Genomic DNA, 16,037 nt, shown 5'->3' on the forward strand with positions numbered 1-16,037 from the left:
GGCCGAGTTCATTTCTCCTGCTCCATATTTTGTCATGGGGTTCTGCCAAGCACCAATCCTGTCCCTGGCAAACAAGAACACAGAAAGCCTCTCCTCACCCTCTCTGGATTTTTCTGCTTGAATCAAACCTAATGAGGTTTCAACAGAGCATTCATGAGCTGCCCAACTCGCGGTCACCTCTCTCAGAGCCTTGATGCATGCAATTGGTGCTTCCTAAATAATGTGACATAATGTGACAACACTGCTTGTGAGGCTTCCTTCATAATAGGATTCCAGGGAAAGTGAGCTCCAGAAACATCGCATCAAGGACAAGAGAAGCCAGAGAGCTTCTGGCTTCTAACCCTGCAGAGAGCTGCTCTACCCACTAGAGAAGGGAAAGAAAAGGATCCCCTACCCTCACAGAGAGGGTTTTTCTCCGCTGGTTCAACAGGCAGATGTGCTATATTCTACAATAATCCTTTGAAGTGTAGGATTTTCCAGACCTTTCCTCTCAGTCTGTGAGAACTGAGCAGGGATGGCAACATGTGCCACAGGGATGTGATGAACTGGACCTCCTCTCTACCTCCTGCCCTTAGCTTGCTCCCATCACCGACTTGGTGAGAAACATCCCCTGTGCGGTGACAAGACGGAACAACCTCAGGAAAGCTTTTCGAGAATACGCAGCCAAGTTTGACCCCTGCCGGTGTGCTCCATGCCCTAATAATGGCCGCCCCACACTCTCAGGGACCGAATGTCTGTGTGTGTGCCAGAGCGGCACGTATGGAGAGAACTGTGAGAGACGCTCCCCGGATTTTAAGTCCAGTAAGTATCGCATAACATACTGGGGGGGGGGGGGGGTAGGCCCCTTTTCTCTTCCAAAAGGTATTCTAGGTTGGTCAAATAAAACCAAATGTCTATTAACAGCTTCCACCTTATCCAAACTCGCAAGGAAGGTAAGTTCGTAAAAAGTTAGAGTTTGACTTTTGTCAAACAGCCCTGGTATGACCAAGTCTTGGCTGTAACCTACCAGCTATGTAACTTTGGGAAAGCCCCCTAGCCCCTCAATGCCCCAATCCATTCATCCATAAAATGAGGGCAATGCCAGCATGTACCTGAAGATTTTATACATGTACATATACATATATTGATATTTATTTATCTATATTTATATTGCAGCACAATGCCTATAATATAAAATAAAATAATAAACTATACTATAAAATAAAATATGTGATACTGCTGTTATTAACAGTAGAATGTTATAACGTAGAGTGACAACGGCTTTGTAACAAGAGGTAAATTAAGCCAACAACCAAAGTTTTCATTCAGGACTAAGTTTGGCTATCTCTAATGCTCCTTAGCAAGGGGATGTGTCATGGGGGTGAGAATATATTCTATGACCTTTAAAAAAGTAATCTGATACATATTCTGTTCAGAAGAAGTTCATATGTATACATATCCGTATGCATATACACACGTGTGTGATACGGTGCTGATAGTTGAAAATGATTCATAATTGTTGCCATTTCATTCAGGCTGTGGGAACAGGAAAGGGAAATCAGGCAAGGTGTCAGGCCCTCTCATAGGTACTTTCCTTTCATCCTCATGATAACCCTGTGATATTCCTCAAAGAATCACACAGCTAAAACGTGAGGAGACTGAGTTGGCCTGGCCTCACAGGCCCGGTTCTCTCAGCCTCGCCTGGATGGGTGGGTGGGTTTCCTGTGTTCCAGATGCGGTGGATGGGAATTGGAGCTGCTGGTCTCCTTGGAGCACGTGCGATGCTACTTATAAGAGATCGAGAACCCGGCAGTGCAACAACCCTGCCCCCCAGCAAGGAGGGAAACCCTGTGAGGGGGAAAGACGGCAAGAGGAACACTGCACATTTTCCATCATGGAGAACACGTAAGGCTGGGTGCCGGGGAAGGTGTATTTTCCTACTGCTAAGTAAAGAAATAAGCTGTGTTTTACCTATTCCAACACAGTGTATTAGCAAGGTATTCGTGGATCTGGCGTACCCATTTCTCTCCAATGCTTCTTTACAAATATGCATGCACCTTCACATATACATATGCACACGTATTTATTTTTCCCTTTTAGTGGACAGCCATGTATCAGCGATGATGAAGAAGTGAAAGAAGTAGACCTCCCCGAGACAGAATCAGATTCTGGGTGTCCTCAGCCAGTGCCTCCGGAAAATGGATTTATCCGGGTAAGCATCCTGACCTCCACTTCAAGTTTGGAGTTCAAAAAATAGAACTTATGGGGCTCCTGGGTGGTTCAGTTGGTTAAGCATCCGACCGTTGATTTCATCACGGGTCACGATCTCATGGTTTGTGAGTTTGAGCCTCGCATTGGGCTCTCCACTCTCAGTGCAGAGCCCTTTTTGGATCCTCTGTCTCCCTCTCTCTCTGCCCGCCCCCCCCCCCAACCCCGGCTTGTACTCTCTCTCACTCTCTCAAAAACGAATCATTTTTTGGCTTCCAATGATCCCCACTTTCTGGTATTTGTGCCCTTGTGTAATCCTCTCCCCTTGAGTGTGAGCTGGACCTAATGATTTATTTCTAATGAAAAGTTTATGGGGAAAGTGATGGAATGTCACTTCTAAAAGTCTGCTATAAAAGCCTGTGACTTCCTTCTTGTTTGTAGCCTGTCTTTGCATTTTTCTTTCATTCTTCCTCTGATGAAGCAGGCTGCTCTGTTGTGAGCTACCCTATTGAGAAGCCCACGTGGCCTGAGGTTGGCCTCTGGCTAATAACGAGCAAGGAAATAACACTTTCTCAACAACCCTTGAGAAACTGAATCCTGCCAACAACCATATGAGTGAGCTTGAAAGTGAACCCTTACCCAGATGGTCCTTCAGATGAGACCATAGCCACATTGACAGCTTGATTACATACATATAAGAGACTCTGAAGCAGAAGGCCTAGCTAAATCATGCCCAGATTCCTGACCCACAAAAGTTACAATGTATATTGTTTTAAGTCACTAAGATTGGAGGTAATTTTTACATAACAGTAAATAATTAATACAGTAAAAAAAAAAAGAATCATTTTTAAAAATTCCAAAAAATAGAACTTAAAAAGTATGTGTTTTCTTTTATGTAGGGTTATTGTTCTCAGTTTAATCATCTTCTGTTGACTTAAAAATGAATACTTAGAAACACTCTGCCACTCCTCCGTCTTGAATTCCCTGGAGAGGTCTTCATACTTGGTTGTTAGACCAAAGGACAGCAGTTTCCCTGGCACCACTAATTCCTAAACTCATGGTCCACTTATGTGAATGGAAAGTGGAATGTGACCACAATATATAGGTTCGGATGACCTATAAGAAATGTACAAATAAGATCTGACTGTTTATTCCTGAATCTGAGGAGAGTAATTCTCTACCTAACACACGTTTTCAGAGAGACAAACTAGTCACAGGAGATGTGGAGTCTATAATGCCTTAGGTTAGAAACCTGTAGAATTCTTAAGCAGTCAATACAGTTTTAATGCCTTTTAATTTTATCTTTATTACTGAGCTACAATGTTTGTATGATTAAAAATAACTAAACATATTTTTCAGATAGGTCTGTGGCTTTAGATATAAATTAGAAACGTGTAATATTTAAAATTGATCACAGAAGGCATGTTCCCTAATTAATTTTGACTTTAAAAAAATTGTTTTAGCTTTCTTTAACTCAGTAAAGCCTTTAAATTAATCTTTTTCCAACTGTATCATATTTATGATCAAAGATCAATAATCCTCAATTCTCCAATGCCAGCAAACAAATATCCATGGAGTATAGTCTGGGCTAATATACCTTCCGCGTTCTTTTGTCTTCTGCTGACTTTAAGTGGAGGAAATATTTGGGAGTGAGACAATGTCAATTAGTCTTTAGAAAAGAGTGCACTGGAGGGCTTGTTAAAACACGGGTTGCTGGGTGTCGCGCCTAGAGTTTCTGATTCAATAGGTCTGGGGCAGGGCCCAAAACTGCCATATCTAACGAGTTCCCATGAAATGCTGATGCTGCTAGTTCTAGAACCACACTTTGGGAATGAATCTTTTAAAACAGGAGTCAGCAAACTAAGGCCCACAGCCACAATTTGGCCTGCCATCTGTTTCCTGTTCTGTTTTTTTCCTCTTTTCTTTTTTTAAACAAAGTTTCATTGGAATACAACCACACTTGTTTATTTACATAGGTCTGTAGTGGCAACAATGTCAGAGGTGAGTAGTTGCAACAAACAAAATAGGCTGCAATTGACTTTGGAGGCCCTTTATAGACACAATTTGCTATTCCCTGGCCTAGAACATAATCCTCAAAATTCCATTTTGTCAGATCCAGATACCCACATACTTTTTGACTTATTTTTTCTAGCTGCTTACAAAAACTGTTAAAATGATCAACATTCTAATTTTAAAAATCACACAAAGGCTTTAAACAGTGATTCATTGTTCTAATGACTCTTTTTATAAAATTAGATTGTATGTTTCCATTCCCAGGAATAAGTTCACCTTTTTTTCTGTTTTGCTCTTTATTACAGACCTCACCTCCACTGTCAGTAGTTTTTACTCAAAAGTAATACAATGCAAAGGAAAGGAGAAAACTTTGAGGGATGTCTAGAAGCAGAAATTGAGAGGACTGTCTGAGCAGATAGAGGAGTTAAGGAATGGAAAGAATCCAGGATGACCCTGAGGTGTTGAAAGGTATCATCCCTGGCATTGATAATGGGCTGGTTTCTATTTTAATTCTAGAATGAAAAGAAACTGTACGCAGTTGGGGAAGAAGTTGAAATTTCATGCTTTTCTGGATTCATGGCTGTTGGATACCAGTACTTCAGATGCTTACCAGACAGGACCTGGAGGCAGGGAGATGTGGAATGCCACCGTGAGTACTGGCCAAACTTTTTGTGCGACTGCTCTGAAGAATAAACGTGCCCCATATAGCTAGAGCAAAATCACACACTGAGATCAGTATATCATACTATTTTTTTTAGTAGCTCTGGTGAAAAGGTTTAGTGAGCAGAAAATAGGATTCATCTGCTAACATTCTGTTCCAAAATATCTTCATATTTCACTTCTCATGCCCCTGTGTATCGGCCTCATAGACCCAGGACTACAAAGCATGCACTTGCAAAGAAATCCAGGAAGTCCTCTAACTACATCTAACCACAGGCATCTGCCTTGCCTGATGTACAAATTAATGCAAATGAATGAGTCCCAGGAAGATGATACTCCTCCTATTCTTTGTGCATCAGAAATGCGATTTTATGTGAAATGCAGTTTTCTCTTTGGAGCCCATCCACATCCTTTACTGAGGAAGAGGGGAGGAGTTTGTAAGCTCCACACATACCCATTTGTAAGCTACAGTAAAGTCAAAACAAAATTCACATAAGGCTCAAAAAGGGACCCCCAAAGGGTTATTAGGGAGAGTTGAAACCAATGTCAATCAGAACGTCTGCCTCTGTGCCATCCACAATGTGGTGACTTCCTCTTGGGAGGACCTGCTAGGGAGAAGAGGGGGGGAAATACTTTTTGAAAGGAGAAAGTCCCAATAATGCAATGAAAGTTGGAAGTTTCTGGAGCCACTTCCTTAGCAAGGGCACCTCAGATAGTTGAACGAACGGGAGCATCTCGGTGGAGGACTCTCTCGGGAAGCCTGGATCCTCCACCCACCCCAACCCCCAGTTTTCTGATCAAAACATGGCATTAAAGCAGCACCAATGCAGTAAATCCCACTAAAATCACCTCTTGCTTACATTTGTTGACTGTTCTGCTCCACTAAGCACATCTGACATGTTTCTCTGCCTGCAGGGACACAGTGCCTCAAGCCAATTGTGCAGGAAGTTCTGACCATCTCGCCATTTCAGAGATTATATGCAATCGGTGAATCCATTGAGCTAACCTGTCCCAAAGGCTTTGTCGTTGCTGGGCCATCACAGTACACATGCAGTGGGGATTCCTGGACACCACCCATTTCAAACTCGCTCACCTGTGAAAAAGGTGAGTGTCACTCAGGATGCTAGCGTCTGCTGAGATGGTGCCCCCCAAAACTGGTAGTAGCATAGCACCCCCAAAACTGGTAGTACCATAGCATACTACCACAGGTTGTACATAGCATTCTTGAGGATGTTTTGGGAGAAGAAAGCAGAAGTTTCCACTCACAGGCTAGGTTTTCTATTTCAACCTGTGTCGTGATGAGATCAGGCAGCAGATAACAAGTTATTGGTCAAGCAGATATCTTCAAATTTTAGAAAGCAAGGTCGATTTTCTTTTCCAATACAATGTTTCAATATTTTGAGGGAATGCAAGCGCGGCCATCCAACAAAGTCAGAATTAATGGTAAACTGAAAATCTGGCTAAAGTGGGGGGCCATAAAAAAGTAGTGCACACTACTTTTTAATTACCTAAGCATTTTATTTTAACTTAAAACACAGAAATGCATGATTATCCACCCATTTTCTGACATAGGACCAAGCTCTTATTTTCTTTTTATTTCTTTTTTATTTTTTTAATGTTTATTCTTGAGAGAGCAAGAACAGAGCACAAGCACAGGAGGGGCAGGAGAGAGAGGGAGACACAGAATCTGAAGCAGGCTCCAGGCTCTGAGCTGTCAGCACAGAGCCCGACGTGGGGCTCGAACTCACCAACTGCAACATCATGACCTAAGCCGAAGATGGACGCTTAACCAACTGAGCCACCCAGGCACCCCCCAAGCTCTTATTTTCTAGTCTTCTGATTTCAGCTCCAAGACTTCTTCCTCAAATAAAACAAATACATGACTCACCACCTATGTTATTCCCTATCAGTTCCTCTAAAACCATGTTTAATTGCAGGTGGGGCACTTCTTTAAAAAACACCTCCGGTTAGGTTCCTTCCCCCAATTCTGATGTCACTGAGCTGGGGAGGGCCTAGTATTTGGCGTTTGTTTAAGATTTCTTCTAGCTAACCCAAATGCATGCAGAGTTGAGAACTGTTGTTTTGAAGAGAGGTAAAACGTTAAAGTCACTTTTGAAACAAATTGACTACAGAATGATTTTAAATTTATGTATATACATAAATTTTATATATGAAATATATGTATTTCGTAATCTTTTACAGTAGTCACATCCCCAGTGAACTCAAAGCAAAATTTTTGCAAATCATTTTTAATTGTTTAAAATTCCCAACTTTTTATTTAAAAAGTTTATCACTTGATACAGTTCATTAACTTACACAATCACAATAACAAGTGGCCTGAATGGATTTGGAAACAAACAACACTGATAAGCCTGTAGCTGCAGAAGTGTCACGCTATGGAAGACAGTGTTGCCAAAAGGGATTGCAAGAGGCCCTAGTTCTCTTGGTCTCTGGGCCAGAAGGAATCGGAGGACAGAACAGACACCGCGGATAGGTGGTGCAAGCAGGAAAGGTTATTAAAGCAAAAGGATACTCTTAGAGGAAGACCAGGTAGGCTCCAGGGAGCAAATGCCCCAAATTTCTTTGGTTTACAAGCTTTTATTATATTTTGAGTAATTAGGGGAGGAATATTCACTGAGGTAAGCAGCCTGCTTTTTTCAGGAATCCAGGTTCCACCCTTTTCCTTTCCATTTTTGGATTGATCACAGCTGTCATGGTGATTTTAGGGGCAGAGACCTTATGCAAATGATATTATAACGAGGGAAATGTCCGGGTGGCTGGGTGGCTCAGTCCGGTTAAGTGTGGACTTTCAGCTCAGGTCAAGATCTTCCAGGAGTTCTGAGCTGTCAGCACGGAGCCTGGAGCCTGCTTTGGATTCTTTGTCCACCCCCCTACCCCCACCTCTTTGCCCCTCGTGCTCTTTCTTGCTCTGTCTCTCAAAAATAAATAAATGTTAAAAAAATTTTTTTAATATAATGAGGGAAATGTCTTCTGAGGATATAACAAAGCCTCATCTAGCTGTTCGTGGGGGATTTTCCTACTGCAACGAGTGGTCTCCCACCCCCCCTTTAATGCCTAAGGGGTGCCTTTCTGCTTTGTCCCTCCGCATTACTATCTAACTGCCTCCTCTACCAAGAGGAACCCATAAACTTGGAAGTCAGGCAACTACCATGGAGGGACTGGGGAACCTAGCCTGGCAAGTGAGTTATTTGGAAGACAGTTGAGGGCATCTACTAATTCATATCTTCCAAATTTTTCAATTGTTCAAATAATGTCTCATTTTTATTCAGAGGGTCCTTGAAGATATATGTGAAATCAGCTATGATTAGGCCCATTTTGCTTACATAGAAGCAGAAGGTAGTGAGAGACTAAATTAAACCCGAGGTCAGGCAGTTTGAGTCAACAGGAACTGAGCTACAGTTGAACTCATTCCCCAAGCTCTTTGCCACGTGGCCTTCGTTATCCTCTTCTAGGCTATTACAATGCATGAAGAAAAGGGGGAAAGCTAACTTATTAAATAAACTTAAAATTACTGATAAAGAGGTATCATGGGCGGCACCTAAGTGGCTCAGTCGGTGGAACCTCTGACTCTTGATTTCGGCTCAGGTCATGATCTCACGGTTGTGAGATCAAGCCCCACTTTGGCCTCTGGGCTCACAGCACAGATCCTACTTGGGATTCTCTCTCTCTCTCTCTCTGCTCCTCCCCTGTTTCGTCTCTCTCCCTCTCTCTCAAATTAAATAAGTAAACTTAAAAAAAAAGAGAGAGATCATGGAAATTTGTGAGAACTTGAGGTTGACATTGTGGCTTGATTTCACTCAACTCCTGATCATATATATCAGAGGGAACTACAGGCTTCAGAAGGTTAAGATCCTCCGGGTATCTTCAGTAGCATCTTCTCTATACAGCACTGTCCACACACACACACATACACGCCCATGACTCTGTGTTTGGAAAAGAAATTGGGATTATAATCTAATCTGAGAAAGAATGAAATGTTCTACATCTAAAGTAAATAAATATCCTATCTTGTGTATTTTCTCTCCAACAACATTGGCAAAAAGATCAATGAGGAAAGTCAGAAAGAGAGAGAAAATCATCAATAAAACTGGGCACTCTTTCCTCTCAATGTGTGGAGAGCTGTGAGATAAAGAGGCTTTCAGGCCATCCCTGGTTAGGAAAAGGGTTTTAATTCTTTCAGTGTGAAAAAGGATTTTTGCTTCCTGAGGAATTGACACGGTAGGTGCCTCTACAGTTACTTTTTCCTCCTCTGAGAAATTGACACCTCCAGAAGTTCCCCTTGACCCCAGCACTCCAAAGATCACACACAGCGTCTTGTTTCCATGTCATTCACAAACTGTTCCAGGCGGTGTGGGCAGCTGAGAGCCAGTTCTGACTTCAACCTGACACGCTGAGGGAGCAAAGACTCCTTGCCTGAGATCAGTGGCAACTTCAAATCAGTAATGACAAATACTAGGAAGCTGATTCTCTTTGGAAACGATGTATAGCTAGGGGTCCTTCCCTGACCTAAGTGTGGATTTATTTACAAAGGGCAAAGAGGTATAGCTCTACAACAAAGCAAAGAAAAACAATCCCATGTCAATGGAATGCTTCGTATCTGAGGCCTTACCAGCCACTATACATCTCCATGTTCATGAAGGTTAAGGGCCAAATTTCATCAGAGGGTCCTGTGAGAGAGTGATCATAGGAAACAGAAATAGCAGCAAAAGAGGAAAACCTACCAATTTTTATAATATTTGTTTTTGCCTCTAACATAAACCTCCTTCCCTTACCAAACCTTCCGCCTTGTAGGCTAAAAGGAGTAACCATGAGGGGACACCTGGGTGGCTTAGTCGGTTAAGCATCCTACTCTTGATGCTGGCTCAGGTTGCGGTCTCCACAATGGACCTGGACCCTGCTTGGGATTCTCTCTCTCTCTTTCTCTCTCTCTCTCTCTCTCTCTCTCTCTCTCTGCATCTCCCTGCTCTCACACACTCTCTCTCTCTCTCTCTCAAAATAAATAAACATTAAAAAAAAGGAAAGCACCCTTGAGCTTGGTCTCCTGTTCTGCCATCTAATGTGGCAGGATATCTAGATATAGCTGCCTACTGCCATCCTTTGACAATTACTTGCTTCCAGAAGCCATTGTGGTTCTGTGGATGCCCGATCAGGTTCAGTCCTGGGAAGTCTGTTTCACACAACAGCTCACCTGTGGTTTCAATGATTCCGCGTAGAATAATAACAAATTTAAATCGTTAGCACAGACTTCTCCACTGAGTTAAACCCAAATAGTCACATTTGTATGTATTTATCTTGATCTAGTTTTTTTGAGTGACTTAAAGACACCATAAATTTAACATATGCAGAGAGAAACTCTTGAGTCATTACCCCCCTCCCTAAAACTAAACGTCTTATAATATTTTCTATTACAGTTAAGGCACCAATGTCTATTATCTAATGCAAACTAAAAACCTAGAAACCATACTTTGCAGCTCTCATAACTTACCCACATTAGGCAATTTTATCTGTCTATCCTGATAAATATGTCACAAGTTTACCTACTTGTCTCCATTTCCAACTCAACATTTTGATACAAATTACCATCCTCTTTCACCTGCTCTACTATAATAACCTCATAGACTGTCTACCCAAAGCCTTCTTGGCCACCATATCTCTTCAAATCCATTCTCCGCATACAGAGGCCACAATTCATTTCTTTTTCAGAATCCGGGCCTGAGTTTGTCATACGACCCCTGACTTATACCACCAAAGACTTTTCATTGTTTATAAAATAAAGGCAAACGTCTTTCAAAAGCTCTATAAGACCCTGAACAGCCTGGTACACACTCACCTCTCTGGCCTCATCTTGTTCCATGCTCTTGTTTTTCTGCATTTCAACCACATTGGCCTTCTTTCAGTTCCAGGAAAATCACATGCTGTCTCTCTTTGTAGAACTTCCATGCCTGATGTTTCCTTTGCTGTGAACACATTCCCCTTCTTCTTTCCATTTTGCCATTCTGAACCTTCCTCACTACGTCAGTTTTCCTGATTGTATGCTTTCTCTTTAATAATGCTAATAATATGAGCAATTCTGTTTGTATTGGTGTGTTTGATTAATGTCACTCTGCTCTCACAAAACTATAAGCTCTGTGAGCATAGAATCTGGGTGAAATTTTGGTCAGTCCACTATTTCCAGAACATAACACAGTGCTGAGAATATTGTAGTTGCCCAGTCAATATTTGAAGAACAAATGAACAGAAATTTCACAAATTCCATTTTCTTCAGTTCTCTGTACTTAACAGCAATTTTAGGTTGGAAAATGACAGCTCATGAGAGCTAGAAAAGACCTTTAGATGGAATATTTCATGACAACATATTTGGAAAAGGCAAAATGAATGCTCTAACTACAGATAAATGAGAACTTTTCGCCACTGCCTTTCTACTAAATCCAAATGTATCGCTTGGAAGTCATGCTGTGCACTGTCCTTTACCCCTTTTCTTTTGTTTCAGATGTTTTGACAAAATTAAAGGGTCATTGTCAACCAGGACAAAAACAGTTGGGATCTGAATGCATTTGCATGTCTCCAGAAGAAGACTGTAGGTGAGAGATACTCTATGGACTGTATTTGGAAATTGGGAAAACCGGTCTCGTGTAACCAGTTTGATAGAGGAGCTGAGCTTCTTGAAGCACAAACACGAAACATATTAATTTTTCACATAACTGATACCCCCTGTGCTCTGTTGATTTCTTCCCCACTGGGTAGCAAGCTTTCTTAATTATCTCTCAGCCCCGTTCCCTAAGTTTGCATGGCATTTGTTTATCAGGACAGTTTTAGTTTTGTTTATGAAGACTTATTCCTGTCCATAATTGGTTTCAGACTCAATTATCTCAAAGCCTTCCTCTTCCCCCTAACCACAGGGCAAGGTTGTGACTCCAAAAACTTAGAATAGAGAAAGTGGTATGAACATGGACTTCGTGCATATGTACTCCCCTTTGTCAGTTTATTTTTCATGCTGGGGTAGAGAGCACGAAGAAAAAAAATGAAAAATCCTGTGACCGCCATGACTAGATAGCTATCTCCTCTTTGTTGTTATAACTGCCTTTTCTTCTCTTCTCTTTTCTTTTCTTTTCTTTTCTTTCTTTTTTTTTTTAAAGTAATCTCTACTTCAATGTGGAGCTCTAACTCATAATCCCAAGATCAAGAGTTGCATTCTCCACTGACTTAGCCAGCCAGGTGCCCCTAACTGCCTTTCCTTTAAATGAATAAACTGAGGAGAGTTGAGAGTGCTTCTTTTTTTTGTTTGTTTTAATGTTTATTTATTTTGAGAGAGTGTGAAAGGGGGAAGGGCAGAGAGAGAGAGAGAGAAATTGAGGATCCAAAGCAGGCTCTGTGCTGACAGCAGAGAGCTGGATATGGGGCTTGAACCCACAAATTGTCAAATCATAACCTGAGCCAAAGTCAGATGCTTAGCCGACCGAGCCACACAAGTGCCCCAAGCATCCTTCTTAATTTAAGGACTTTCAGTCAGATTTAATTCAAAACAGTGTTAGCTAAAGATAAAATTTTGTTTCTCTATCTCACAAAATAAATGCAGAGGTTGCCAACCTAGGGCTCGTATGGTAACTCTCATTGCAGATAGGACCAAGGCTCCTTCCTGCTCTTGTTCCACCATCCTTAAATTGTGTCATGGTCCAAGATTGCTGTGTAGGAGTAGGAAGGGAGAAGACCAAAAATGGACATTTTCTCTGTTTTTAAGGAGAATTCTCAGAAGACCCATCACTCACTTTCATCTCATTAACCTTTTCTTATTCGTATGGCCACATACACCTTTGACTGGATGCATAGACATATTGAATAAAATTAGAGTTATATTACTGAGGAGAAGAAAGACTGAATGTTGGGAAGGGAAGCCAACAGACTGTGCCCAGTTGTTATCCTTCACCTTTAACACCAATTAGCTCTCATGTTCCTCTGTGCTGCAGGTGAACAAACACTTATAGGGATTGATTGATTGATTGATTGATTAACACTATAGGGTCTTTTCCTGTATAATTCCACAAACATAATACAACCCAGGGGTGGTCCTACCTACCACCCCCCCACCTCAATCCTCACCAGGGTGATCCATCATGTAGCTTCTTGCTGCTGGAGTCCCCTCATCCAACAGACAGCCTTCCGGGGAGTACCTGCAGCATTCATATTGCCCATTTAATGCAGAAGAAACTTCCTTCTTTGTCTTTCCAATACCAAGTCATGAGAATGCAGACTGTCCTCTGGAACTCTCTGAATTTCAGCTCTCCCCTACCTCTCTAGACTCTTTCTGTAGTCCTCTGTTCTCTTCTGTACAACATCGAAGGTGTTTGTGGGACTGGCTAGCCCCACAGTTTAAGTTCTCTGAACACAGGGAGTGGCCTTTTTCTTCTCGGCTCTAGCACCTGGAGATAATTTTGCACACTGATGCCCTGATTGTTAACTCGAAGACTGACATCAGAGAAGAAACTCAAATTTAGAGTAAACCAGCCCTTGTCCTCGCAACAAAAGAAGGACTGTAGCTGCTGATTGCCTCCTAGCAGCAAGACCTAGCATCTACTTAGGGAGATTAAGCAAGTTACCCAAGGAATGATATCAAAACTGATGCACTTAATCAAAGTATACAAACACACTTGCAAAGCTATGTAATGATAGAAGACTCTGGTGCTGCAAATTAATGAATGTTAGAGAATTCTGAAGAGGTCCAGACTACATGGGCTAGGTTGATCAGGGCTACCTTCAAAGTGTGGTCAGGAATTAAACTGGACACAGACAGGCATAGAAGAGAGACAATACAATGCTGACTGAGCAGGGCATCGGATGCCAGCAAAGGAAAGGTAATCTTATAATTTTAGAAAATGATCAATATAACTGCCAGGTAATACGGATTAAGAAGGAAAGGAAAATAATTCTAGAAAGGAAAGTTAGTTGGAGTCAAATTATGGAGGATCTTGATTACCAGAATTTAAGAATTCAGACTTTGATTTGAAGACAATTGGGAGTAACACCAAGATTAAGGTGAAATTCTAGTGGCTTAGTTGGCTAAGCATCCGACTTTGGCACAGGCCATGATCTCATGGTTCGTGAGTTTGAGCTCTGTGTCGGGCTCTGTGCTGACATCTGAGAGCCTGGAGCCTGCTTCAAATTCTGTGTCTCCCTCACTCTCTGCCCTTCTCTTATTCATGCTCTGTCTCTCTCAAAAATAAATAAACATTAAAAGAAAAAAAGATGAAATTCTAGAAAGATGAATCCCAGAGCACACAAGATGAAAGAAGAGAAGCTGGGGGCATGGGGCAGATGGGGAGGCGGGTCGTCAGAAAACTGGCTGGAAAGATTACATATTATATTGGCTACATGCCATCTCCTTTTTTCTAGTCTTCATATATAAATGCGCTCTTTCCTCTCTTGGGCAGCCATTATTCTGAAGATCTCTGTGTGTTTGATACAGACACCAACCATTACTTTACTTCACCTGCTTGTACGTTTTTGGCTCAGAAATGTTTAAATAATCAGCAACTCCATTTTCTACATATTGGTTCCTGCCAAGATGGTCCACAGTTAGAATGGGGTCTTGAAAGAGCAAAACTCTCAACCAACAGCACAAAGAAAGAATCCTGTGGCTATGACACCTGCTACGACTGGGAAAAGTGTTCGGGTAAGCCCTGGTGGTGACCACGCACTGGAAATGCTCTCTCTTAGCCTTCATCTCAACAGTTAATCTTATTTGCATTTATATACTCTCTCTCTCTCTCTCTCTCTCTCTCACACACACACACACACACACACAACCTTTCCTTAATCAAAAACAATTCCTTTACACTGTCTTATAAAAACATTTTATAAAAATTTTTTATTTAAATACAAAAATATAACCCACTCACTATTAGAAATAACTACCTTAGTAGTTTTAGTGTGAATCTTCCCAATTATTGTTCTATGCATATACAATCATATATGCATATACTACCCTTAAAAAAAAAAGTTTATGTATTTTGAGAGAGATGGAGAGCAAGCAGGGGAAGGACAGAGAGAGAAGGAGACAGAATCCCAAGCAGGCTCTGCACTGTCAGCAGAGTCTGCTTGGGATTCTGTCTCCCTCTCTCTCAAAATTGTCTAAATTTTCCTCTGGCATTTGAGACTGGGTAGGGCAACATAGCTAGAACCTAGAGCCTAGACTGAGTTCCTCATGGATACTAACTGCCAGAAACATCTTCTTCAAAATTTTTTAAGTCCTTCTGCAGTGCCAGCCTCCAAGGCTGGCAGTGTTAATCAGGCAGGACTCTCTGAACCCAGTCAGGGTTTCTCATGGGTTCGGGCACTGTTTCTCCCAGGTGGAACATTCTCCAACCTTCTACTGCTTCCCTCTCACCATGCATGGGGTCAACCAGATGTTCCAAGGTGCTCTGGGACTCATGCCTGCAGTCATCCATGGCTCCGAGCTAGACTCTCGTTCCCAGAAAGCAGGGTATTTGTCAGGACTGTTTGAGATTGGCCTGCTAAGTATGGTGCTAACACTCTAATTCAGAGTTACTGTAATTGTTTATATAGAGAAGCATCCCATAAAAAAAAATTCCCCAGGGCCTTATACACAGGAGTGGTCCTGATTATATTACTTTTTTTTTTTCCAACGTTTTTTATTTATTTTTGGGACAGAGAGAGACAGAGCATGAATGGGGGAGGGGCAGAGAGAGAGGGAGACACAGAATCGGAAACAGGCTCCAGGCTCTGAGCCATCAGCCCAGAGCCCGACGCGGGGCTCGAACTCACAGACCGCGAGATCGTGACCTGGCTGAAGTCGGATGCTTAACTGACTGCGCCACCCAGGCGCCCCTATATTACTTTTTTTTTTAGGTATCATACTTCACATCTTATTTTCTATATTGCTGTTTTTCAATTAATATATCATGAAACTGTTTTCATGTCATCATATATTATTCTGCTACATAATTTTCAATCTCTGCAAAAGTCCATGTGGACATTCTATAACTTATTTAATCTTCTGTTAAGCGTTTAGATTTTTCCCAATATTTTGCTATTATAAGCAGTGCTATAATAGACAAATTGATCACAGATAAATCTATAATCTTAGATTCTTCCTCAGGATATACCTTAGAAAATGAAATGTATAGGTAAATATTATTTTC

General features: G+C 41.6%; 1 protein-coding gene across 1 annotated transcript in view; it reads left to right on the forward strand.

The window, feature by feature from the left end:
- C6 (complement C6) overlaps window positions 1–16,037 on the forward strand; it is a 66,934-nt gene that overhangs the window by 46,391 nt on the left and 4,506 nt on the right. Inside the window, exons 11-17 of the mRNA XM_047864151.1 lie at window positions 576–801; window positions 1,713–1,884; window positions 2,080–2,191; window positions 4,717–4,849; window positions 5,776–5,964; window positions 11,372–11,462; window positions 14,307–14,548. Coding sequence (XP_047720107.1) covers window positions 576–801; window positions 1,713–1,884; window positions 2,080–2,191; window positions 4,717–4,849; window positions 5,776–5,964; window positions 11,372–11,462; window positions 14,307–14,548 — 1,165 coding nt within the window. The remainder of the gene's footprint in view (window positions 1–575; window positions 802–1,712; window positions 1,885–2,079; window positions 2,192–4,716; window positions 4,850–5,775; window positions 5,965–11,371; window positions 11,463–14,306; window positions 14,549–16,037) is intronic.

The sequence above is a fragment of the Prionailurus viverrinus genome, chromosome A1 (assembly GCF_022837055.1).
Source record: "Prionailurus viverrinus isolate Anna chromosome A1, UM_Priviv_1.0, whole genome shotgun sequence".
Taxonomy (NCBI): domain Eukaryota; kingdom Metazoa; phylum Chordata; class Mammalia; order Carnivora; family Felidae; genus Prionailurus; species Prionailurus viverrinus.